Source organism: Rhinichthys klamathensis, unplaced genomic scaffold (genome assembly GCF_029890125.1).
Source record: "Rhinichthys klamathensis goyatoka isolate OS25496 unplaced genomic scaffold, OSU_Roscu_1.1 h1tg000485l_1, whole genome shotgun sequence".
NCBI lineage: Eukaryota > Metazoa > Chordata > Actinopteri > Cypriniformes > Leuciscidae > Rhinichthys > Rhinichthys klamathensis.
The window spans coordinates 1,736,547-1,763,598 of record NW_026606972.1 but is presented as its reverse complement, the minus strand read 5'-3'; the positions used below and the strand labels follow the sequence as shown (position 1 = coordinate 1,763,598).

The window sequence follows — 27,052 nt, the reverse complement described above, 5'->3', positions numbered from 1 at the left end:
ATCATACTGTTCAACATAAGACTACTGTTCAAAAGTTTGTCGGTAAGATTTTTTTTAATGCTTTTGAAAGAAGTCTTCTGCTCACGAAGGCTGCATTTATTTGATTAATATACAGTAAAAACAGCATCATTATGAAGTATTGTTACAGTATTATTACACTTTAAAATAATTGTTTTCTATTTGAATATATTTTAAACTGTAATTTATTTCTGTGACGGCAAAGACGAATTTTTAGCATTATTACTCCAGTTTTCAGAGGCACATGATCCTGTGGAAATCATTCTAAAATGCAGATTTAATAAAATAATTTCTTATTATTATCAATGTTGAAAACCACTTTTTATGCTGATTAACATTTTTGTGGGAAACCGTGATCATTTTTTTCCCAGATTCTTTGTTGAATAGAAAGTTAAAAAGAACAGCATTTATTTGACACAAGTCTTTTGTAACATAAATGTCTTTACTGCCATTTTTGATTAATTGAATGATTAATTAAATCATTTAGCTAAATAAAAATGTTAAATAAATAAAAAAGAAAAGAGAATTTTGTTATAAGTGCTTATAAAAAGTGATCATTTTGAGTAGAGGACAACAAAAGTGACAAAATCAGCAATAACTGTGCAATTCAAACTGACAAATGGTCAAAGAATGCAACCTTATTCATGCCCCAGTGTATGCTGGGAAGAGGGCGATTGGGACTGTGCAAAACCATTTTCTCTGTGGCTTATTTGATGCATATCTATGCTATGGTTGTTTGTTCGACTTAGAAACTGGAGCATATCATAATAGAAACATTTCAATTAGATGCATTAATTGTTATTTTTTTCAGCAATATGTATTAGATCTAATAATAGTGGGTCTCATTCACTAACAACTGCGTGGATTCTTTCGTATTTTTACACACAGATTTTTTCATGTTGCGATAATTCCTGAAGCTTTTATCACGGTATACCGTATTATCACCATATCGAAATAAGTTTCATTTTTTGTCATACTATGGGGCAGATTTACTAAACAGGGCAATTAGCGTGAGTGCAATTCCAAAACAGCGGCGATGGGAGTGAAAGTTCTGCGCGTGATCTTCTGACGACACGCAAATTAAAGAACACAGATCGTTTCCATAATGACCAACGCAATCTACAAAGTTAGTGTCTGGTTTAAGAAGTGCATTTTTTGGACGGTAAATAATGGCGCGAACACCAGTACATTGACGAGCGCAAACCTTTGTAAATCACCTTGCGTGATTCATTTACTCTCCTCCCATAAATTTTGCACCTGAAAGGAAACTTCCTTCAAATGGATGCAATAAGGTCAGCCTCAAAAATAACTGTCCACGCCTTTTAAGCGTGAATTTTTCACTGCGTGTCTTTAGTAAATCCTGACAGTAATTTTTAACGGCAAAAGAGGGTTTGCGCTGGCGCAAGCGGTTAGTAAATGGCCCTATAACAGGTTTAACAACTTTTTTTTATTATAACAAAAAAAACTGAACAATTAAATACAATAAACAATGCACAAAAAAATTTATTGAACAATAGGTAACACTTTACAATAAGATCTCATTATGTTAATGCATTAACTAACATTAACAATGAGCAATTATTCGTTGATAACGTTAGTTAAAAAAATACAACTGATCATTGTTAGTTCATGTTAGCTCAGGTTTTGATTTGAATAATAATTCATAATAAATAATTATTCATGGTATTTTAAAGTGCCCACTGTATAACAATACCGTGCTTGTTCATTATGGCGATATATCGCATTACCGGATATCGTCACGTCTACATGTCTCACATTTCTGGGCCACTGGAACAGTTAGCCTCTCCTCAGTTTTGAATCGCACATCTACAACATTTGTGTCAGTGTCTTCGCCATGTTGCACTTTGACTACAAGCATAATCAAATTTCATGCTTAAGCAGTTTAATACATGGGACCTTTCCCATTACTAGCTTTATTCCTCCAGCCACAGAGCGCAGAATGAGCATTATTTGCCCTTTGGAAAGCAGCCAGCTCATAGTCTTTATGGTGTGGGTTTAACTTTGAACTACGGCTCCAGAGTTTTAGATCTTCCCAGAAAGAAAGGTGTTGCTATATTATGTTTTTGTGCTGTGCTTATGTGTTTGGGGGCAGATTATTTTAACATTGTAGGTCAGCAGGGAGCCATTTTGTAGGTATTTGCTGAGCCCTTTGAAAACAGCTGGGAGCTATTTCTGTCACTCAAAAACTCATGCAAAGTTAAAGCTCAGTCAGATTCAGGCTGAATGGTAGTGGACCAGAATCTCTCCCTGTGTCTCTCCCCGTGTCCAATTGAGATATATATATATATATATATATATATATATATATATATAAATATGGCTGTCAATAGGTATGAATTATATATACAATTATTGTGATTAATCTCAAGATTTCTGAATGTAATGAAACATGATATGCTATGCTATGCTATGCTATGCTAAGAATAATTTTTATAATTGACGATGGAGTTTTGACAGAATTAGACTGACAAATTTGTCCCCAGAGTACAGCTAAAGTAAACCCACACATGCAGGGACAGTCTTCCCATTCCCATGCCCACATATACTAAGTCTAATTTTGTTTTCTTGGTCATTTGACTTGTTTTCTTGCAGGGTTTTAGAAGATTTAATTTGTACCATAAAACGCAGAATCTATTAAATAATTTGATGTTTTAAAAAAGTTGCAAATGTAAAACTTGAGGACGGTTCTTTGTTCAACCCTGAGGCATTAGACCACGTGGAACACTTTTTTCCCCCCCTCCCAAACTTCTCTGACTTCCCCAATGATCTAACTGGAAACTGTAGATTGCTTACAGCTGGTTGAATGCTCACCCCCATCTGTAGAGGAAGCACATCTGCTTTCCATTCTTAATATTATTATGAACGTACAGTGCTGAACGCCACAGGTGGAGAATGCCGACAGTGCATATGCATTTAGTGTGCTGTTTCTAAGAGTGTTAATGGAAACTTGTCTGTGGGCTCATATCCCAGAATCCTTCCTCCTGTGTGCTGATGAGTGAATCCATTATAGCTACTCTAAATAACTGATCAGTGGTTTCTGCAGGCTTTTTGGGAGAGCTTGTGGCTTTAAAAAACAGGCAGTTAGATTCTGTGTTGATGTCCTGCAGCTAGTTAGTAGGCCTTTTGCATCAGAAATTATGTTTATTCTATCCCTCTATTCATTTTTTTAAAGAAATGAATAGTTTTATTCAGCAAGGATGCATTAAATTGATCAAAAGTGAAAGTAAAGACTTGATTTTTTGTGTATGCAAGCATTTATTTCAAACAAATGTTGTTGTTTTTAATCAAAGAATCCTAAAAAAAGTATAAATGTTTCACAAAAGAATTTCCTATAATAATAAGTAATGTTTATTAAGCTCTAAAATGTTTCTTCAGCATATAAGAATGATTTCTGAATGAAATAGTACAATAGAAAAGATGTGCAACATCCGTAATGAAGAGTGAAGGAAAGATCTCTTTCTCTCTCTCTCTTTCTGGCAATATTCGAAATCCTTGTCCTTGTGGGGCAATGGTAATAAGGAATTCCCAAAAGCATTTTCTGGCTGTCAGGTTGATATAGTGTTTTACTAAAGAAGGAGTAAATGTACATGTCAGTGTGTGTTGCCATGGTTGAGGTAAAGTTCAGTTAAGGTTAAAATATAATACTGTATGTTAACTTGAGATTCTCTGGACTCAACATACATGTGATGTCTGTTTTTCAAAAATGTGCTAGTGAGACAGACAGATGTCCTGACCATGAGTGAAGGAAGGAGAACAAGAGGGACAGAAAGGAGAAGAGATATATTTGTAGAGACAGCCATGGTTGCCAGAGGAGATTACTAATATGTAAAGAAACCCTACACTCTCCTTGATGGACTCACTCACGCACATACACACTCCTGCGCCGCTCCCCCAAGATGCACAAAGAGCATATTTGGATTTCAGACTCACATTTTGCAATTCATTCTGACATAAATCAGTTTTAATCAGAAATTTCATTATCAGCACCTAAGGGAATCTCAGTCCCGGGGGAGAAAGATGCAGATTTCACGAGCTCAACAAGACAGGCGTAGATAAACATATCACATCCAAATAAGTATTAGAATATATTTTATTTATTCATTCCTTCCCATTTGCTTTGTTGGAAAATCCACATAGTCTGATTTTAAAGGGATAGTTAATAAAAAAATAAATCACACCCTAGGATTCATTTCAAACTTTTGTTTTGTTAGACTTTTGTTCTGAACCAACGTAACCAGAGAGATTTCTGCCCTTCCATTAAAGATCTATTTCATCAAATTTCATAAAAACATTGTAAAATGAATCCATATAAATGTAACTGTTTTATCCAAGTCTTCTAAAAAGACACAATCATTTTAACTGATGAACAGATTTATTTTAAGCTTTTATAAACATTGATCAACATTGTCTGTATATAAACTTTTTGAACTTTGAACGTTTTGGTTGAAAATACTTTCTCAGGTCTCTCATGTTTCAATATTTGTGTTTCAAAGATGATGAAATAATTTGAATTTAGTTGGAATCCCACTTTAAAGGGATAGTTTTGTCACCATGTACACTGTAAAAAAAATATATGATCAATAAGTTATGACAACAACATATGTTTTACTTTTTGCATTGCTTTAATTCTTATTTTTTTAAAACTTTCTTTATGAGTTATGCAAGATTCAACTCATTTAAGCCAAATTTAATGTCATTTAAGTTGAAATGACTTTAACATCCAAGTTGATTTTGCTTAATTTAAGGCAGCATTTTTTACAGTGTTTTACTCATGTTGTTTCTGAACCCAAGCTGCTGTTTTCCATGCAAATGATAGAGAAAGTTGAACTTCAGCAACTTAAATCTGTCTTTTCCTTACACAAATCTATTGGATGGCTTCAAAATACATGGAATACTGTGAATGGATCATATGGACCACTCCTATTACTTTTAGGGTTCATTTTCTTCTTTTTTTGGAGCTTTGCATTAAAATCACCATCCACTTTATATGGGAAATTGACAAATTGAATAAAATCTTCTTTTTGTGTTTCAATGAAGGTTTATTTTTTTTTTTTTTTCTGGTGAACTTCCTTTAACTGCCCTTTAACTCTTAACAAACATATCTCTTTGTGTGCTTGAAATGAGTGCCTAAAGGCATGGCTATGCGTACTGGCTCCATTTCAACAGTTTCTAATAATACAACAGTCTGTATTAGAAGAACATCCCTGGTCGTTCACAATGTCACTGCGACTTTGTCTGGCTCTTGCCCCTCCCACCTTGGCACAGCGGGAACGCGAGCTGCGTAAGTCGTGCTGACGGTACTGTGCTGAATATAGCGGGTGAACAGAATTTGGGTTGCAGGTGGGTCACAGCGCCCCTCCGAACATTCTCCAGTGTTCTCTTATCTTGGGTGTCATCGCATGCAAATACAACACATACTGGGTTACCTCAGCTCAGATTAATGTAAGTTCCTTTGGAAGTCCAGAAATAGTCCTGCTCAGATCAGTTACTGGTAATGAACGAGTTAATATTAAGTATTCATATGCAGTGTTAATTAAATTTTATAAAGTTGTGAAAATACAAAATGATTCCCTTTTGTCATTGCAAATTTTCAGAGGCTTCACGTCTCTCCCTCTCTCCCGCTTTCACACACAGTATCTCACATAGACACCGAGAGAGAACATGATTTACAGCTCTTGTATCTTACTGAGTGTGATTGAATCAAAGATCTTCTGTTTAAGAATCTCCGCCACTGACAGTTTAAGGCAGAAAATGAAAGAATATTCTATAACAGCAGCAGCTTATTTTGCACTTGCTCCCTGCAGTATTTTAGTTCCTAACAAATGTTTTTTTTATTAATAATGTTTCATTAAATTCAGTATTTAAATTCAGCAAATTCAGTAAATAATATAAGATTAATAACAACTAATTCATGTTTAATTTGTCTATTGATAGCAAATAAATAAATGTTGTCGATTGATAGCCAATACATAAATGAAATCGATAGCCTAAATAAAAATTAAACAAATTAGTTAAGAGATTTGTTATTACTATTTTATTAACTCCAGAAATCAATTAATCAGTTATTTTATATTTAATTTAGATAGATAGATAGATAGATAGATAGATAGATAGATAGATAGATAGATAGATAGATAGATAGTATTCAAAATATTTTGAGCATAAAATTTTACAAGTGAAATTTATTCTTCACTGTATAAATGGTCTATAAATGTCTCTTTATACATAATATATATACTGTGTGTGTGTGTGTATGTATGTGTATATATATATATATATATATAAACATAACTCAACTCGACAGTAAAGCTTATGTCTTTTGATCATTTTCCTACATGATCTCACCAAATAACAGTGTACTATGTAGTCATCCGCCTTGTTTTTCCTTATCCAAATTATAAATATCACCCTCAGAGAGAGCCAGATAGATACTGACAGACAGGAGAGTGAGAGTGGCAGAAATGGAGCTGAGAAAGCGTTAAACCGATGATGTGAGAGAGAAACAGCAGAGGGAGGGGGCTTGTTTATTTCTGCTCTCTTGTGTCAGGTTTACTACTAGTTGTCCCCTAGAAACATAATTAAATCCCACCCTATTGCTCTGTGCGGTACTTAAATACTGGCAGAATGTATTAGAGGCCTGAATGACATCTGATTGAAGAGGTTTGACAGATAAGCAGAGATTGAAGGAGCAATTCATTTATAAATGTCAGTTATCCGGACAGCCTGATGAAACCTATGGACTCTTTTTAAAAGCCTTTCCCCCCCTTTCAGTTACAACCTATGCAGTGCATTTGTTGCGTGCTCCCTTTTTGAGAGGTGGAACATCTCACTTATACACCTGAAACCCCGAAAGCTGTGCTGCGATTGTACAGTATGTCACTAAGCTCAATTCACACACAGTACACCTGTTGTCAGTTGTGTTGATGGTGTTTTCACTAGTATCCCAGGAGCATCTGTTTGTGGGTTTAAAGACTGCATAGAAACGTGTTTGTTTGGTCTGTTTTGACGTGTGTAGATCCCCATAGCAACACAGGCTCTGTTTCCATCTGGTATTAAGATACATTTTCGGTGATCTGATCATAAGTGATCAGCCATGACACATTACCGTTTCCACCTGGTATTAACATGCTTTCAAATGAGCCTCTTGTGACCACTTGTGTTCGGATATCGTTGAGACCCTTCCCTCCAAGGTCACCGCACGAATACTATTGAATGAACGAATCAATGTGGATGGAAACTGCGATTTCGAACGTAATCTGCGAGGTTTGTATACCTTGTTTTGGTGCGCTTTCTCACAAATGTCCTATAACAATCACGTGTTAGGTCATAGGTGGAGAGTTGTCTTTTGTCTCTGGCCGAATGCGTTTTTGACTACCTCTGGAAGTAAGTGGACAAGCTCAAGTTTTAGACCCCCTTTGCACCTGTATTTATCGTCGTCCACTTGTGATCCGCATCTTAATAGAGGTGTAAACGGGACCGCAGAGTCATTGTTTGCACTGTAGCAGAGGGGAATATTCACATAGCCTATCTGAAAGTATAGTTATGGGGATAAAATGTCCCCATGAGAAAAACAGCTTATAAATTAGACTAAGTGATGTTTTTTGCAAATGTAGAATGTTTTCTGTGATGGGTAGGTTTAGGGTTATGAGATAGAATATACAGTTTGTACAAAACCATTGTCTATGGAAAGTCCCCATAACATGGAAACCCAACATGTCAGTGTGTTTGTGTGTGTTTGTCCATGTGTGTTTGTGTAGGAGGGAGGGGAACTGCAGCCAGAAGTCAAGATCCAGCCCTGTAAACCTGACTCATGTACTCTATTCAAGGGCTGCTTGATGTGTCACTTATTCTGATTGGATGGATACAGTATGTGTTGTGTGTTGAACCTGACTATTGGTTGTTCATGTGTCTTATCTCATAGGATGTTTACTTTGCATATTTGTTCCCAATGCGCAATTCGCTGTGATTGCCTTTTGTCACTAAATGTATTTTTGTCCCACCTGATAATGTTTATTCTGTGCTTTGATTTGAACCAACAGCACCTGTTGCTCTGACCCCTGATCTGTGGCCTTAAGTTGTGGACACATATGATGCTTGAGGGATCCATCAAGAGGCCATTTGGCTCAGATTTAAACAACCCACATGGTTCTAGACAGCTGGTCAAGCGATGACATTGTGATATAACATGGAATGATGTTCGTTCTTTCCTGACTTTGCTGTTAAACAAACTATTTTTACTCTAAATTAGTTTACAGTTTATAGTTGCAGCACTCTGTAAAGGTCAGAACTGTAAATACTATTTTTTACAGGGAACAATTTTGTCACCATTTAGTGCTCTAAATGTTTATATTTCAGTCATATAAAGTGATTATATTTCTAAAATATTGGGGACATGTAGGTCTAATGTGGCTCTGAACACAGAAACAGCCCTGACTTCCTCAGGGAGTAGTTAAGAGGGCAAGAGAAAGCTTCTTGTTTTGTGTGGTACAGTCTAAGCTTACTTTCAGTTGACAGACATCCAGTACTATATTAGCTGTTCAAGACACTTTATTTTCCCTGTATGTCAATTATAAAATTATTTTATGCACTGATTGCAAAGAAATTCATATATTTACATAAAAATATACTCTGGAATGTTTATTGAGCTCCAAATCAGCGTATTAGAATGAATTCGAAGGATCATGTGACACTGAAGACTGGAGTAATGATGCTGACCATTCAGTTTTGCCATCTTAGGACATTAAAACAGAAAACAGTTATTTTAAATATAGTGTTTTCCCTACTAAAGTAAGTTCCCGCTGAGCAGAGATCACAGGAACTGATTTTTTAAAAACCTGATTCCTAATGTAATTTATATATCTTGAGTACGCAATTTCACAAAGAAATGAAGTTTGATGAAACAAAATTGTTTCCATAAACCATTTACAGTATGTAATGTTTTACAGCCTGCTGGGTCGCCCCTGCCCCCTGCTTCCCTCTCCAGAGGACTTGGAAGGGGAGGGACCAAAGGAGATCTTATCTCAATTTTCCATTCACTGCTCCAAGTTTCCATTCCTTTTTTTTTCACCACATCCATTTCCCCCCCAAGCCTTAGCACTACTTAGCGTGTATGTGCTCTGTTTTTATGGCTACTGTGGTGGTTATGATCATACTGCTGTTATAGGCTAATTTCATCAAGAGAGTTTCAATTGAATTTCATCAGCTAAACTAAACGGGGCTGGCAGCCTTTTCCCCTCTTCTTGCGTTGTTGAATGAGCCATATTCTGACATTCGTGATCCATAACAATAATTAGCTGCAATGATTCATCTCATCAGAAGGGATCGGAGAGAGGAATTGATTTGGCATAAGGCTTGTTTGGGTTTGAGCTGGTATTGTTTTTGTTTTCTTTTTAATTGGACAGCATTTTAGTACAGTAGTACATACAGTAGTAGGACAGTTCAGTAAAATACAGTAGATGTGATATTTTATTGTCAAGAATTGATGTGGACAATACAGTCTCTTTTCCAATCCGATACCTCATACGGTTAAGGAACTTTTTTTTTTGAGATTTTGAAAGATATTTTAGGTAATAATTTAGCTGCAAATTATTATATTTCTGTTGTTATTTATCATTTATTCATTCAAACTTTTGAATTGATATAAATGTATAACTAATCATATCATTGGTATATTTAATTTAGTTATATAATATATATTTTTTTTTTATAATTAATTATAATGAATTTACAATTTACACTCTAAAATTGTTTCAACCAACAGGGTTATCTGCATTTTATTTTAAAAATAAAGTCATAACTATAAAAAAACACAAATGGAGGTATGTGATTTATGTATTTCTTCTTGGGATGCTTTTAAACTGTACAAGATTTTCTTAAGCACAAGCTAGTAAATTGTAAAAAACAAATTTAAAGATCATAAGAAGCACAAATTCAGTAACATGTGACTGGTAGTCTAAATATGAACCCAATAGTGTATCAGCATGTAAGTGAGATATATCCAGGCAGGGCTATTCTTTGATATCTTCATATGGCATAAATATGCTCACACCAGTCTTGCCTGAAGCTGAGGCCTCTGGTGGTTGTCTCTCATGGCTAAATATACTTCTGCTCCACATGTGGTTTCTCTTCTCAGATTACCGTTTTTTTTTTTATAAGAAAGTGTTCCCATTAGAACCAGCCAAACTCATCACCCTCCAGCTATCGGGAATTTTCTGCAGCCCTTATTTTGTGTGTGTGTGGTGGTGTCTGTTTAATGCCGCGGGACGTCTCGCATACATTCAACGCGCTCTGCTGTCGTAGCTTTGAGTCACACTGATGAGATTCAAAGTGGTGGTGACAAGATAAGAACCTTGATATGGATTCACTTACATGACGCCCATATCCCACCCTTCACACCTCTTTTTTATCTCCCTCTACCTCTACAGCACTTGTTCTGCTTTGCTTTAGAGGGCTCCAATACAGCTATAGTCCCCTTATAGATGGAGGCTTCATGCGTGCTGTCTGCTCAACAGTTTTAGATTTATGTCGAGTATTTAAAACAGAAGGTGGCTGGTCAGCAGGGGGATAATCTGAGACTGTAGGCGAGGTTAAACATGTATAATCATAATATGAGCCCCCTTCGTCTGTCTTTGTTAAAGGGGTCCTATTATGCTCATTTACAAGTTCACAGTTATGTTTGTGGGGTCTACTAGAATACGTTTACATCATTTAATGGCATAAGGCCTCGCCCAACTTTTTATGCACATGCCTTGGGCGGGAATTATTTAGATATTGTGATGTGTACATCACCGGTGTAGTAGAAAATTGACAAAAATACAACAATTGAGGCATTTCAGGGAGTTCATAAGCAATGCTTACTGATATAGAGAATAACTCCCTTTGAAATGTGGGACTTTGGACCTTTTTAATGCTCAAACAGCAAAACACACTAAAGAAAGTTGAAAATTAAAAATATATATAATAGGACCCCTTTAATATCATAATGAATTAAGAATGACAAACTTTATTGATTTTTGACTCACCATCATGATGTTCCAAACCCATATAATTTTCCATAATTCATATAACCCATATAAAATCCTTCAGAATGGACCAAAAAAAAAAGCACCTTTTAAAATACCATAAATGCAGTTATTATGACTTAATCGTTTTGGATGAGAAATAGAGGCAATGCTTTACAATAAGGTCTCATTATTTAACATTAGTTAACTACTTTGATTAATAAATGCTGTAGAAGTATTGTTCATTCTTAGGTCTTATTAACTATAGTTAATGTTAATTTGATCATTTACTAATACATTATTAAAATCAATAGTTGTATTTGTTAACTTTAATTAATGCACTGTGAACTAACATGAATGACTTTAATTTGATTAACCTTTAAAAAGATGAATAAATACTGTAATAAATGTATTGCTTATTAGTTCATGTTTGTTAATAGATTAACTAATGTAAACCAATGGGATATTGTAAAGTGTTACTGAAATAGTCTGAAAGTTGTCACTCACTGAAAATAACCGTGCCTCACAATTAGTTATGTTGAGACAGGCCTAATGAGAACCAATGCTATTTTATGTCATTTAGATCACAAGTTTGAATATGCGCAAGTGCAAATGAGATTTTAGAGGTACAGCGAAGAGCATGATTTTCAGTGAAATAACTATTTGAATTTTTTTTATTTAAATTGAATGTTTCTAACAAATTTTGGAACGTGAAGTTGGAATATAGCGCACAAGTTTCATGGAGGTAAAAAATGAGACCATCTTTTCTTTCCTATTGTGACGTATATCTAAGAGAAAAACTTGTCGAAATTGAAAAAAATGTAGGACGGGACTTGATTTTGTCAATTGAGAATAAATGATTTATAATAATAACTTTTTTTTTTATATGTTGCTTTTCAATATCATCACCATGAGTCATGTTGCAATGAAAAGGCAGGATGTACAATGATTATTTTCTCAAATTTTTGTGCTAAATAGATTTTTACTGTAAATGCAACCAATAAACAAAAAGAACTGGGAAATGTGCTTATATGTTAATCATCACAGATCATTGTTTAAAAAACAACTAAATCTGAGTTCTTTGTGTCGGCAGGACCCGCAAATGGGCAGAACAGATGCAAGAGGAGCTTGTGCAGTTGATCGATGCTGAGAGCGGCATACAAAAGCTCAAAGAAGTAAGACCACACGACTGTCTTTCAGCACGCTAAACATGCACATACATATTTTCTATGCTGCCACAAAAACTTTCTGATTTTACACAGACACACATTTGTGCTTGTCTGTATAAAATCAAGAAGTTCTTGTGGCAGTATAGAAAATATATACAGGATAGATGCATACTGATGGCTTCAACATAAATGTATACTATCAATTAACAACATCATGGCAGGTCCTGTCTTTAAAGGTTTATAAGTTTTCATTTATTAAAAATAAATGTCCCTACGAAGAAAATGAATGGGACTGGGTTTGAGCTGATATCAATGCTCAAATTGCAAGGGCAGTGGTTCTAAAGTTTTCTTTCTATGGGCAAAGAAAAGTCATACAGGTTTAGAACGACATGAAGGTGACCAAATGATTACTGAATTTTCATTTTGGCTGAAATTTTTCATATAGGCCTACTGTACTGCTTCAAAAGGAGCTCTGTGACCCAGTCTCATCAAAACCTTTTAGTGTTTGTCAGGCAGTTTGCCATTCTGAAAGCCTTTGCCATTCTGAAAGGCCGATGTGCAAAGAATATTTAATGTGTTCAGATAGGTTTAAAGCCAAAGAATTCCATCAACCCACAATGCATGCTGCCTGCTGTTAAACTGGGTGGCTATCTGCAGTGGTACATGTGGTCATGTGACTACGAGGGTCATGGAATATGCCCATTTTTTTACAGGACCAGGTACACACCTGTGCATGTCCAATCACAATTCTTTATGGTGTATTTTTTACTTCTAAACTAATTTAAGAGTGAATATCCTAAATGATCAGACACTAACATCCTCAACCTACATGGGATGTTCTGGAAAGCAGAGTTCAAAGTATATACAGGTCCTTCTCAAAAAATTAGCATATTGTGATAAAGTTCATTATTTTCCATAATGTAATGATAAAAATTAAACTTTCATATATTTTAGATTCATTGCACACCAACTGAAATATTTCAGGTCTTTTATTGTTTTAATACTGATGATTTTGGCATACAGCTCATGAAAACCCAAAATTCCTGTCTCAAAAAATTAGCATATCATGAAAAGGGTCTCTAAACGAGCTATTAACCTAATCATCTGAATCAACTAATTAACTCTAAACACCTGCAAAAGATTCCTGAGGCTTTTAAAAACTCCCAGCCTGTTTCATTACTCAAAACCGCAATCATGGGTAAGACTGCCGACCTGACTGCTGTCCAGAAGGCCATCATTGACACCCTCAAGCAAGAGGGTAAGACAGAAAGAAATTTCTGAACAAATAGGCTGTTCCCAGAGTGCTGTATCAAGGCACCTCAGTGGGAAGTCTGTGGGAAGGAAAAAGTGTGGCAAAAAACGCTGCACAACGAGAAGAGGTGACCGGACCCTGAGGAAGATTGTGGAGAAGGACCGATTCCAGACCTTGGGGGACCTGCGGAAGCAGTGGACTGAGTCAAGGTGCCAGAGTCTGGAGGAAGACTGGGGAGAAGGAAATGCCAAAATGCCTGAAGTCCAGTGTCAAGTACCCACAGTCAGTGATGGTCTGGGGTGCCATGTCAGCTGCTGATGTTGGTCCACTGTGTTTTATCAAGGGCAGGGTCAATGCAGCTAGCTATCAGGAGATTTTGGAGCACTTCATGCTTCCATCTGCTGAAAAGCTTTATGGAGATGAAGATTTCATTTTTCAGCACGACCTGGCACCTGCTCACAGTGCCAAAACCACTGGTAAATGGTTTACTGACCATGGTATTACTGTGCTCAATTGGCCTGCCAACTCTCCTGACCTGAACCCCATAGAGAATCTGTGGGATATTGTGAAGAGAAAGTTGAGAGACGCAAGACCCAACACTCTGGATGAGCTTAAGGCCGCTATCGAAGCATCCTGGGCCTCCATAACACCTCAGCAGTGCCACAGGCTGATTGCCTCCATGCCACGCCGCATTGAAGCAGTCATTTCTGCAAAAGGTTTTCCGACCAAGTATTGACTATTGAGTGCATAACTGAACATAATTATTTGAAGGTTGACTTTTTTTTTTGTATTAAAAACACTTCTTTTATTGGTCGGATGAAATATGCTATTTTTTTGAGACAGGAATTTTGGGTTTTCATGAGCTGTATGCCAAAATCATCAGTATTAAAACAATAAATAACCTGAATATTTCAGTTGGTGTGCAATGAATCTAAAATATATGAAAGTTAAATTTGTATCATTACATTATGGAAAATAATGAACTTTATCACAATATGCTAAGTTTTTGAGAAGTGAGAAGGACCTGTATATATATTACCTATTTCTTTGTTAAATATATATATACACTTTGCCACAGTATTGATAGCAACAGTCAGATAAAAGACAGGAACCAATCATTCTTATTTTGGCCTTGCAGTTAATATTAATATAACTTATTATATTTTGTATTCATTTTATTTATTATTTAAATTCTATTCTATTCTTAACCCATCATAACTATTGACGTTTTACAGGAGACCTTCTAACCACTAAATAATTGCCTGTTTGGTTTAGCAGAGTCTGAGAATATTCCATAATTCATATACGTTCTTACCAGCTTTACTCTTTTTACATAGTTGTGTCTTGGTTTAATTGCAAAAAGGTTGAATATTAAATCTGTTTTGTTTTATGCATTGATTATCTGTCACAGCCTTTTTTTTTATTCGACTAATTAGATTTGCAGGTACATTTGTAATGAATGCTATGCTGTCTGTCAAGGCTATGACACCACAAGAGTTTTCTGCCTTTTCTTTCTCTCTGCTCATAAGTAATGGCTTTTTAGACAAATTTCAGCAAGTAAACCTGAAACCTTAAACCTCTCTCTTTCTCAGATTTTCAAGGATTTGCACAAACACTATACTGTGAAGCAAAACAACGCTCAACAGCTGGTGGCAAAAGCTGCGCGTGAAATCGACAAACTTCTTGCCAACCGCTCCAAAGCTCTAGAAGTAAGTATCGAGTATTATTACACGTTATCAACCTAATATTCAAAACGTGTATCTATTTTAAGGCATTTTTTGAGATGTTACCCAGGGACGGACACGTCCATCCGTGTTTTAAAAATCTGTGAATCATTTAAAAATGTGTACATTTATTTAAAAAGTCACTGAGTGACTGATTTGAAAATATAGTAATACAATGAACAACCAAGTAACACATTACATAGAAAAAGTGGCAGGTCTATTATTTTGCATTTACACTCCAAGACTTAATGAGATCTTTTGACATACAGTATTCAGATAGTTTTGTTCCGTCCATTATTATGGTTATTATCACTGTCAATCGGATTCAATGGCGCATTTAAATGAAATGGTTGTCAATCCAGAAACTTTGCAATGTGTAGTTAGCAGCATGAAAAATATATATACAGAAAACGAGCAAAGATCACCATTATAAATACTGAAGCTGTCAATTACTTGAGTTCAACACGAGGTACACAAAGATTCACTCTTGCAAAGGTACACAAATTTTCCGTTATAATCAATGAAGCTGTATGCGCTCTGCAATGAATCTCTTATTGACATCGTGTATATACTTTGGTTATGATGAAAGTTACGGTTACATTTGCCCATTGCGTTCATTCGGTAAACAGATATGTCTATGTGATAATGTGATAACAGCTCAATGCAGCAAAAACACGTAAATGGAAACCTTTGATGCTCTTTGGCCGCCAAAATATTTTCAGTGCAGAAAAAACCCTGTTATACATTGCAACTGAATGTATATGTTTTATTTGATGCAACCATATTTAGTCATGTGGATTTCCACCTGTTGAGGTGTATTCCAGGTGTCATACTTGCATAATGTTCTTGCTATTTCAGCAGTATATTTTCTTTATAAATTTTGTGAATGCGTAAAATACCCAGATGACCTACTAAATTTGCTGAAATGAACAGTATACAAACCAATCACTAGACAAAATTAAGGTATAAAAAGGTTCTATGTAAGGAGAAATATATTAAATGATTGGATATTTAATATATTTCTCCACAGAACCTTTTTGGCATTAAGGGTTTTTAAAGATTGAGTCAAGAACCCTAGAGTTCCATGTATGAACCTCTCTCTCTCTTTTTTTTTTAAAGAGTGTGTAGTATGTACTAAGCTAGTGTTTCAAAAATAGCCATTGTTTTTTCTTTCTCAGTCCAAAGTAAATTAGATCTGGCAGAAAGATCCAGCTTGGATCGATCTGCATTGATCTAGCTCTGATAAAACTGAGTCCAGAATGTTGGCAGGGCTGCTTCAAGCTGAAAGTTAATTAGTTTGTCGATACGCTCTGTCCTTTTGATTTTCTTTCTTGTTAAACTGTACGCTGTATGCCCTGAAAACTGTGTTTCAAGAGCATTTTCCATTATTGTATGACTAGAAATCATTAGATATGATTATGCTGGCTCATTTTCCCAGACAGTGGAGAAATACCATATGTTGTGTGTGCTAGAGCAGGGTCAGTCAATGTTATAAATGTTTAACTCTTCCTCCTGAAGTGCATGTGATGTATATGGCAGACTGTCGAACTGCTTTTATTGGTGAGCATTAAACACATCGCTGACAGCTCACCCTGATGACTAAATGAAAGTATTGACCTTTCACTCCCTCTCTCTCTTTCTCACTGTCCCTTTCCTTTTTTCGCCTGCTGGCTTTTTTCTGTCATGCTTAATTGGTCTGAAATAAGTGCTCTTGTTTTAATGGATACGAAAGCATAAGTGTGGGTCACATGATGGAAATAACTGCTCTTAGGTCATTGAATCTGTAATAGCTGGTTTTGGTGCGAGGACACTTTGGCTGTTTGCTTCTCTGTTTATTTGTGTGTGTGTGTATTTTTGGCAGATTGTTTCTACCTCCAGTCACAATGCCCAGGCTGGACACTATCCTCATGTCACCTCATTTAAAATAGTCTTTATCTAGTGTTCTCCCTCCGCCCTCCACCGGCACAAACACAAGCGTGACCATCTCTTGCCTGTTTTCTTGCTTTTCTGTCCTCAACTTTTATAGTCACATTCAGACGAAAAGATTTAATTGAGTCAGAGTTGTTCTGTTTATTTATATATGTATATGTTTTTTCTTAATTTTGCATCCTGCCTATATAAATTAATTAACTATTTTTTTTATTTATTTTTTAAATTACAAAAGAACCAAAAATATTACATTTAATTAATCATTAAATGCAGCTAGAACAATTAAGCACATCTGTTTAAAATGTTTCAGATTTTCTGTAGAGTATATTGATTTTATATTTGTGCACTAACTTTTTCGTTTGTCCTTCCTTCCTTCCTCCCTTCCTCCCTTCCTTCCTTCCTTCCTTCCTTCCTTCCTTCCTTCCTTCCTTCCTTCCTTCCTTCCTTCCTTCCTTCCTTCCTTCCTTCCTTCCTTCCTTCCTTCCTTCCTTCCTTCCTTCCTTCCTTCCTTCCTTCCTTCCTTCCTTCCTTCCTTCCTTCCTTCCTTCCACTCTACAAGGCTGCATTTATTTGATAAAACATACAGTAAAAAGGGTTTTTATCTGCTGTGCTTTATCTACTGTAAATGAATCCGTTTGTTATTGTGGCACCATTAGGATTAACCTGCTTTTAAATGGCACGTAAAACAAGACACACTCTAATTGGTTGCGTTTTACATCAGTCCGATGGTTTCTTCCTGTCCAACTCATCGCTCAACTGTTGCCTCTGAGAAACTTTCTTCTAAGGAAGTGCTTTTCCTTGAGAATCATGGATTGGCCTCTTATTCCACCGCAGGAAGTCAGCTCTCACTGTGACGATGAGCATATCTTGCCGATCATGTGGTGCTGTTCACGTTCCTGTTGTTCTTTCCTGAGTGACCCCTCGGGGTCTTGTTCTAATCAATAGCTATCTGCTGGATCAGACCTGACTGAGCTCGACTGTGGATGCTGGGGTTGGATTAGACTGATTGATTGATTGATTGATTGATTGGCAGCTCAGTTAAGTTGATCAGTGGGTGTCTTTAATTTGGAGGCATCCATCAGCAGCTGTCTGCGCAGTCGATGCAAGTTAACGGAGAATGCTTGACGTGCGGTCGGGATGCTGTGTTGTCCAACAGGAAACTGAAGGTGCTGGCTGCTGATGGAGACAGTGTTTTCTTTAATGTCAATCAAATCACATAAACAGTTAAAATGTCTCACTCTTGCCTCTCTCTCTCTCTCGACTTTATTCCAATTACAGCAATTCAACCTACTGAATTGAACCTTTCCTTGTCAATCACTTGTTTCTCTCTCTCTCTCTCTCTCTCTCTCCTCTCTCTCTCTCTCTCTCTCTCTCTCTCTCTCTCTCTCTCTCTCTCTCTCTCTCTCCTCTCTCTCTCTCTCTCTCTCTCTCTCTCTCTCTCTCTCTCTCTCTCTCTCTCTCTCTCTCTCTCTCTCTCTCTCTCTCTCTCTCTCTATATATATATATATATATATATATATATATATATATATATATATATATATATATATATATCTCTATCTATCTCACTCTCTCTGGACATCGTTCCAACACTTTTTCGTATTAACAATTTTAAAGAGTAGGCCTACAACATATTATACAACACAAAAATTGATCTGAAATGTCTGTACATTTTTGGCCTTGAAATGGTCATCAATGGACATCCGTTAAATTCAAGCATTGAACCCTGTTACCCAATGTGTTATAAGAAAAAATTATAATTCTTTCCCCCTTAAATTTATAGGAAGTTCTCAGTATATGCAAATAAGCATTTAGCCTTATATATAGCACAAAATTTGCTAAATTATGGATTTATTTATTTTATTGATATAATCTCTAAAACTTCTGTGATTTTTATTTTGATCTTTATTGCTAGACAATTACAAAATCACACAAATTGGACATGTCTCAATTTTTCGCTAATAAAATATTTATTTTGCACTCTTGAGGGTTGACAATCAACATTTTTGAAAGTTAAGTAACTTCTTTCAATGCCAATTAAACCAACTAGCAATAGATGGACAGGTAGACAGATGGATAGATGGATGGATGGATGGATGAATACACACAAAAATATATTATAATAGTCCATTTTTGTTAGTTTGATCTGTTTTTGACACTTTATATTTTAATTATTTTCATAAATATACTACATCTCATTTGTGTCATGATTGTGTCTGTGAAGCCTTAAAGTTCTGTCTAGGTGGTGCCAAAATTTTGAAACAGATCCAGAGTGTGTACGTATGGTAATTCAACGTATTTGCTTCTGTTTTTAGAAAGAAAAAATGTTCTTTCACAGTGATCTGAGAGCCCAACTGCTAAATGCTGCATCAAAAGGAAGAAAAATGAAAAGCATGACAGAGAGAGAGACACACACTGAGGAAAGAGCCGCTTGCATCCATCAAAAGGACACAACAGATGGAAAGGAAGGGTGTTTGTTTGCTCTCTGTTTGATGTTGCAGATAAAACAGCACCAGCAGTTCAGTCGTTCTACGTATGCGCTGATTCTTAGACAGCTAAATATCATTATAGAGCTTCTGGAAACTAGACTCTCATGGGCCAATACTGTACACACTAAATTAATCTCCAGAAGCCCTTTCCCTCTCCTGTCTGCACTCGTTTCTTATTCTATCAGTCTTTCTTTCGATGATGTGCAGTGAAGGGCTAGAGAGCTGCAGGATAACATCAGTAAACGGCACTGGGTTGTTTTTTCCGGTTTCAATGATGTACAGTTCACTCCAGTACAGTTAGCTTGTTGAGGAAAGGTGTGCTAAATTTTTAAGCGATGAGAGGATGGTGTCTTTCTTTATAGCACTACCCCCTTCCAACTCTTTCTTGTTGTTTAAGTATTAATTATTCAGATTGTTGCTTTCTGTTGACGGAGGGCTATATATATATATATATATATACAGTATATGTCCCTCCATATTCTTCCATCCCAAACACTGGTTGTAGTCTTACTCAATTTCTGTGAAAGTCTAGACTGACTGATTAGATTTTAGGAAGGAGAACTGCATCTTGGGAAATGTACTGAATTAGTCCCTCATTGTAATGGGGTAGAGTAAGGACTTGAAGGACGGACAAAGGGTATGACGTCAGAGTAGAATACCCATAAGCATCCAGTGCTTCTCAGAGGACAAACGGCTGTCAAAGGTACCACATGTCAAATAACTGAACTAATTGAGCAGCGTAAATGACTGTGACTTCCATAACAACTCAGGAAATGGGAAGAGACCTTTTTTGTCTTGATGTACTTAATAGCCTATGTTCTACCTGTTGGAACTGTCCGGGGATCTAAAATATATCGGTTACTGGCAAAACATTCATAGTAAGACATCTGACTGTGCTTTGTAACAGACAGTTGTACTACCAGAAGCATCATCACCAGATCCTAGTGGCTGTTGGTTTCTGCAGTACCTTGGCTCCATACACAGACACTGCTAAACTTAGCTGTACCGCCTGTCTCCAAACAAGTGTTGGAAACGAATGATAGAAGGCTCACACTAACTTTCTGCAAACTCCACCAACCTAATATGAGACATAATGAAGCAGTGTGAGAGCTGGCAGTAGTTAAACTCTCATCTCAAGCAATGCAGAGCTGCATAATTACAGTGCTGTCCTGTCCACCCACAGTGTGACTGTACTGGGAGATATTTTCACTTCTGCTTAAACACCCTGTGCTGGGAACTTTAATGGGATGGTACGAGGATGGGTAATCTTACAGTTGATCACTGATCTTTTTTAGTGAGACTGAGACTGGAGAGGCTGATGGGTCTCCAAGTGTTGTTGTTTGGCTAGATATACTCTACACATAAATGAGAGATTATGAGTATAGAGCTATAAAGTTAATATGGAACTTTTCACCCAGATAATTTGGTGTTGGAACAAAATGATGAAAATTGGCAAATCTGAGCAAAGTTTGCAACATTAAGATCTCTTCTGAAATCTCTTTCTAGATACACCTGTATACACCAAATAATTCTACACCAGAAGCAGAAGAACAAATGCTCCATTTAATCTTATTGCGGTCCAAAACATAGTTTTCATTTGTGTTTCTCTCTCTGTACAAAATACTATTATATAGTCAATATGATTAAACATTTAAAATTGAATTTAAAAAAATGGATTTGATTTTCTATCCTTAAATCTAACCATCACACTAATTTATTTAGACATTTATTTTCTAATAGTTTCTGTTTTATTTTGATGTTTACTGAAAGTTTTGCGGGGGGGTTTTTCACACAATCAAATGTCCTAACAAGTGGAGGCAATTTGAAATAAGAACTGTATCTCTACACACACATATATATGAAGCCAGTTGTTTCAAAGCATGTTGTGGTGTTGTGGATCATATTCCTTGGCCTCAGGCTGGTCTTCAGTATGTTGAATAGTAGTGCTGGATGCCAGTTTCCTCACGTTTGGCTTGGAACAGTGACAGGTGGTGGATCCCAATAAGCATCTCATACCCACCTTGAGCCAAAATGGCTCCCGTTGAACTCTGGAAAGACAGTACAGTTTACCCTGCCTCAAGCTCCAGCTTCCATCAGCCTTTGCCAGGCTGAACATGATGAGCGTTACTGGGATCACAGTCTTCTTTTTTTATAGTCTGTGTTTACACTCTGCTGAGAGGCGTGAAAACTGCTCGATTTCCACAACCGTATTTTCACGTGCTGTTGTAGCCAGAGTATTGATATCTTGAGAGAAGTTCAGAAGTTCATTGTTTCCATGTTGTTGAGTCACATTGAAAGGTTAAGAGTGCCGCTCACAATATGGACACTTTCCAGCAACTGTAATAAAGACTTCAGCTTCAGATTTATATTTATTAAATGAATAAGTGGACCCTATTCATCTCATTTTGATTTGGCTGGCGGCCATGTCACAGATCCAAGCAGGGAAGGCATGGATTTTAGGATAAAATGTATATATTTCTTTAAGGAAAGACACATCTAGCCACTGTTTCCTTTAATTTCTTGAGCCTTTAAAATAATATTTTACCTTCACTTATTCATTGTGGCTCTGTTGCCCCAAACTTTGTACATTTAAACACTTTTGTCAAGTATTGTACTACCATGGCATGGTACTACCAAGTGCCTAGTATGTGAATATGGTAACTATTTATTGACTATGGTAATTATTTCTGGGGGCAGTCCCTGGGAGGTCAAATATAAGATTTTAACTGAAAGGGTGAACTGTGTTCTCAGGTCAAGGGTATTTTTTTTTAAGCCGGGGCAAGCTGTACAGTTTATTAATTAATTTATTAATTAATTAATTTGTGCTGGCCACTTTTGTGTTAACTTTTACATGTTTGCTGTTTCATTGTGTTTACAGTTCAAATTCTGAAAAGCCTAGAATAGTGTCTATACTGTAATAAAAAATGAAAAAAACTATCCACAGTATCCCATTTAGGCTATCAAAGTAACATGGCATTACCATTTAATATTGACTGTACCACAAAGTACACTTAAAAAAAATATATATATATATAAATGAAATGTTCAAAATAACACCATTTATTTGAAATAGAAATCTAATGTAACATTATACATGTCTTTACTGCCACTTTTGATCAATTAAAGGCATCCTACTGAATAAACATATTAAATTCTTTAAAACAGAAAATAATTACTGACCCTAAAATTTTGAACTGCAGTGTACTGTTTAGTAAACAGTACAGTTCAAAATTTTAGGGTCAGTAATTATTTAGTAAGGGACATACTGCATGTATTGTTTTTTATTATGCAGATGTTGTGTTTATGGGATTCACGGCTTCATTGTGTTTCATAAAGCTATCGCACCCTATCTTTGTTTCTTTGTTGTGATGAATAGAGTAGGATAGACACACACATGCATGCATTAAATTAAAATGAAATGTCTTTTATGATTTACCTTTCATGCTTTGATGAATATGCAGTGAATACTGTATACATTATAATCAGCAGCTGTTGAAACAAGAAAACAAAAAAACAAAAATGAGACAAAATAGAGATCCTGTTACACTAACTGAGCTAAGTGACACGCATTCAGAACAGCAGGGAGACTTGACAAATCCAGCCTGCAGCATTTCACACCATTTCTTCCATCATTCCTCAACACTCTGGCAGGATTCAAGGGTAATTGGCCGACTTTTCAAGAGCTTGTCAATGCTTTTTTAAAATGCTGAATGTAGTGCTGTCATACAGAGACACAAGCTGGGTATAGTAGAGTTTTACTACTTTAATGTTAAAATGCCCTCATCAAAGGAGAATGCACATATATATTATTTAATTATTGCTTTAATTAGTCATGTAATTAGGTTAGCCAGAGGGCACATATACCCCAGTTTTGTTTATGTATGAATGTGTGTGCATTCATCCTTTGTTGATTTATTTTAGTTTTTTAATAAAACCCAATAAAACTTAAACTTAATATGTTAGGCTATATTAAGGATTTTTGCCGCCCCCGAATTGCCGCTAATTCGAAGCGAAAGTAAAATGTAGTTAGTGGATGTTGGGGTTTTCCCATCTTCTCCAACTCGCTTTTAAAATTCTTATGAATGCCCATATGGCTGTGCTCATTTTACTTTCACTTCGAATTACCGGCAATTCGGGGGCGGCAAAAAAAAACATAATATAGTCTAACATATTAAGTTTAAGTTTTATTAGGTTTTATTAAAAATAAAACTTTATTTTTTATAATTATTCCAAAAGAGAGAGACCTTAGGGATGGATAGCCCAGTAAGGTGAAGGGGGAAAAAACAGTCTGTCCATCAGTCCAAAGCCTCCTAGTGGGAATTGGATTGACAACTACTGTACATGGCTTTATATTATAGCCTACTTACAGGGAAGACACCCACATAGTTCCAGTCTCCAGACCCAGTGAAATTTGGCAACAACCCTGGTCAATCTGAGATGAGACGTGTTTGAATGCTGATGCAGGATCTGTGTGCTGAAAATCAAGGCTCTTGCCATGCAGATTGTGGTCTCACTTGAGAACCACGGACTACCCATCCTCCCTGGATAGTGTGCACTAATACAAACACACACCCTAGTCCTAATGAGACTGAGACCCACACTGCTGGGGTTGTTATGGCAACAGCTCATCAGAGAGCGTAGACCCCGGGGTCAATGGGTTATTATGGGATGTCTGAAGCGGGAGGAGAGGTTTCATCATCTAGCCATGCGTTACATTTCTTCATTCTTTTCCCCTGGAGGATCAAGTGATTAAAAAAAGTGTTTATTTTTAGTCTTATTATAATGGCGATACTCCGGTGGATCTTTTGTTTGGATTAACATCACGAGACCTTGAAAATCCACTACATTTTGTGCTTACAGCATAAAAAGCCTTCAAAGGTCTGTTAAGATAATGCAAAATTTGAGTATGTTGGCTGTCTGCTTTAGTGGCATTCAAGGAAAAATCTTTAAAAAATGAAAGAAAAGAAAAGTTCAAATTAAAACTGTTAACCGACATCATGTTTCTTATTTTAATTTATCTTATCAAGATTTAAGTATATACAGATATTATAACCCACACTTCTTAACTATTTAAACTGTTACATAACTTTGTTATTATTATTTTTTTTTTTTACAAAATATCATGAATCAATCAATAAATATCATTGTATCTGGGAAGTCACACCACATGACATTTTTTGCAACCTGAAGTAGCATTGCCTGTCATAAAAAAGGTCAAATTATCTGATAATTTCAAAATATTTATTGACCTTGACAAACAGTCATGAGGCTTTTATGTTATTTTTCCTGTTTTATGTTTCTGCGTGGTTGTTGCACCACATGACATGTTCCAAGAAGTGAAGTTGAAGCTTTAGCCTTTATTATAAACTGCCACAAAATGACAATCCCACCCCTGTTTCTTTGATCAAAATCTCTCCATCTCATCTAGTGTGATCTGTGGCAGATCAAGTGAGAATTTCTTAATTTGTTTTTCGGTCCCCTGGTTTTCGAGATTGATTTGACATTATGAACCCCTAATCTTCAATCTAATTTCAAGGCCAATAAAAAGTAAAACAGAAAGAAAGAAAAGGAAACATAAAGAAAAGGGCTCCAGGACAAGTTTCAGGAATGAGTTGTGAAAGTTCCCAGGGGAAATTAGGCATACCGTGAGTTTCTAGTACAGACCAGGTTATACTGTTATTAACCTAATCAGTTGAGGAGACCTGACTGGACCTAAGATGCTGCCTAAATTTAGTGTGCCATCACTGAGGGGTTTTCTCAGAAGCAGAGAATCTGGAGTAAAGGCTGGATGCAGGTCATGTGTCTTCTCACTTTGATAATCTGAGCTACATTTCCCAAATTAACTCTGATTGTTGATTGAATGATAAATACATTACACGTTTATATTGGAACTCTGTCATGTTAATGCATTGTTCTAAAGTGTCAGGCTCTTTTATTAGATTTGAGAAAATCAATAAAGCGAAACTATATATTCTAGATGATTATAATGTTTGAACCGATGAGGTTTTGGTGTCATGGTGTTTTATATATATACGATATACCAAAAGAGTCGATAAGATTTTTTTAAAAAGTTTGTCTCTTATGCTCACCAAGGCTGCATTTATTTGATAAAAAATACATGTTTTCTATTGTAATATATTTTAAAATGTAATTTATTTCTGTGATGCAGAGCTGAACTTTCAGCAGCCATTACTCCAGTCTTCATTGCCACTTCAGAAATCATTCTAATATGCTAATGCTCTATCACGTTTATACATTTTATATGTTATATGTGTATGTTTGGGCATATACGTACATATACCATTCTTTGAAACTTTCATCTTGTTCCTTATGTTTGTAGGCGCTGGCGACTGCTGCGGAGAAACTGCAGATGGAACACCAGTGGAAGGATGACCTTGACGTAATGCTTCACACATACACATTTTATAAACACTCATACACATACACACAGGTGGAAAAAAATAAAGCTGCAAAACTTTTGCCCGGGAATGTTTTCATTCAGTTCTTTATTAGAGAACAACAGATAGGCCTACCTGACATATTTACACATGCCATCACCTCAATTAAGAGATAATCAATAGGGCTGTTAAAAGTTGGCATCCTGATCTCAGACCTTGCGTCTGTTGTATTGATGCATTTCAGGTTCCCACGGACTGAAATATCAATTCTAATTTGCAGAGGAATGGATGTGATGTCTAGTTGTCTGTTATAGATTTGTCAGTCATTTACTGGTCAAATGAGTCATCCAGATTTGTATCGCAGCAATATTTAATTTCTAAATCAGACTGAGGGAGATTCACTATTTGACGTACTTTTAACATACAAAAAGCTCAGTTTTAACCCCAAATTTTGTTTATGCAGTGGTTTTAATCTGAATGTAAACTAACAGCATCCTGATTATAGAAGACCTGCCTATGACGTCAGTCCGTTTTGAGAGATAGTGAGGAAAAGTGTGTTATTGGTGGAGCCTTTTGATTCGATCACCTCCATATATTACCTTAATACTGCATAAAATATTTTGGCAGTACCACATAGTACAGTAATATACAGTATATGATACTGAATGATTAGGATTTACACACATTTGATTTCTTTATTTGAATCCGCCAATCAAATTTCTTACAGAAAGGGTTCAAATATTCTCAGAGATAACACAGCTTTGACATTCAAGGGTACATAAAGCATCTCTTACGCCACACAGCGAGGCTGCCTATCACAGCAGATATAGAGCAAAATTTTGCCAGCTGTTTAGACTTTCCTTTTGGTAGCCCTGCCAGTCTCAGTCCACTAACAGCCGATTTGTGGACATGTCCCAGGCATATATTACCTTAATACATAAAATATTTTGGCAGTACGACATAGTACAGTAATATACAGTATATGATACTGAATGATTAGGATTTACACACACACACACACACACACACACACACACACACACACACACACA

General features: G+C 36.1%; 1 protein-coding gene across 1 annotated transcript in view; it reads left to right on the top strand.

The window, feature by feature from the left end:
- The window catches only part of cacna2d1a (calcium channel, voltage-dependent, alpha 2/delta subunit 1a), a 77,958-nt gene that overhangs the window by 6,027 nt on the left and 44,879 nt on the right, over window positions 1-27,052 (top strand). Inside the window, exons 2-4 of the mRNA XM_056237234.1 lie at window positions 12,133-12,214; window positions 15,053-15,169; window positions 25,943-26,002. Coding sequence (XP_056093209.1) covers window positions 12,133-12,214; window positions 15,053-15,169; window positions 25,943-26,002 — 259 coding nt within the window. The remainder of the gene's footprint in view (window positions 1-12,132; window positions 12,215-15,052; window positions 15,170-25,942; window positions 26,003-27,052) is intronic.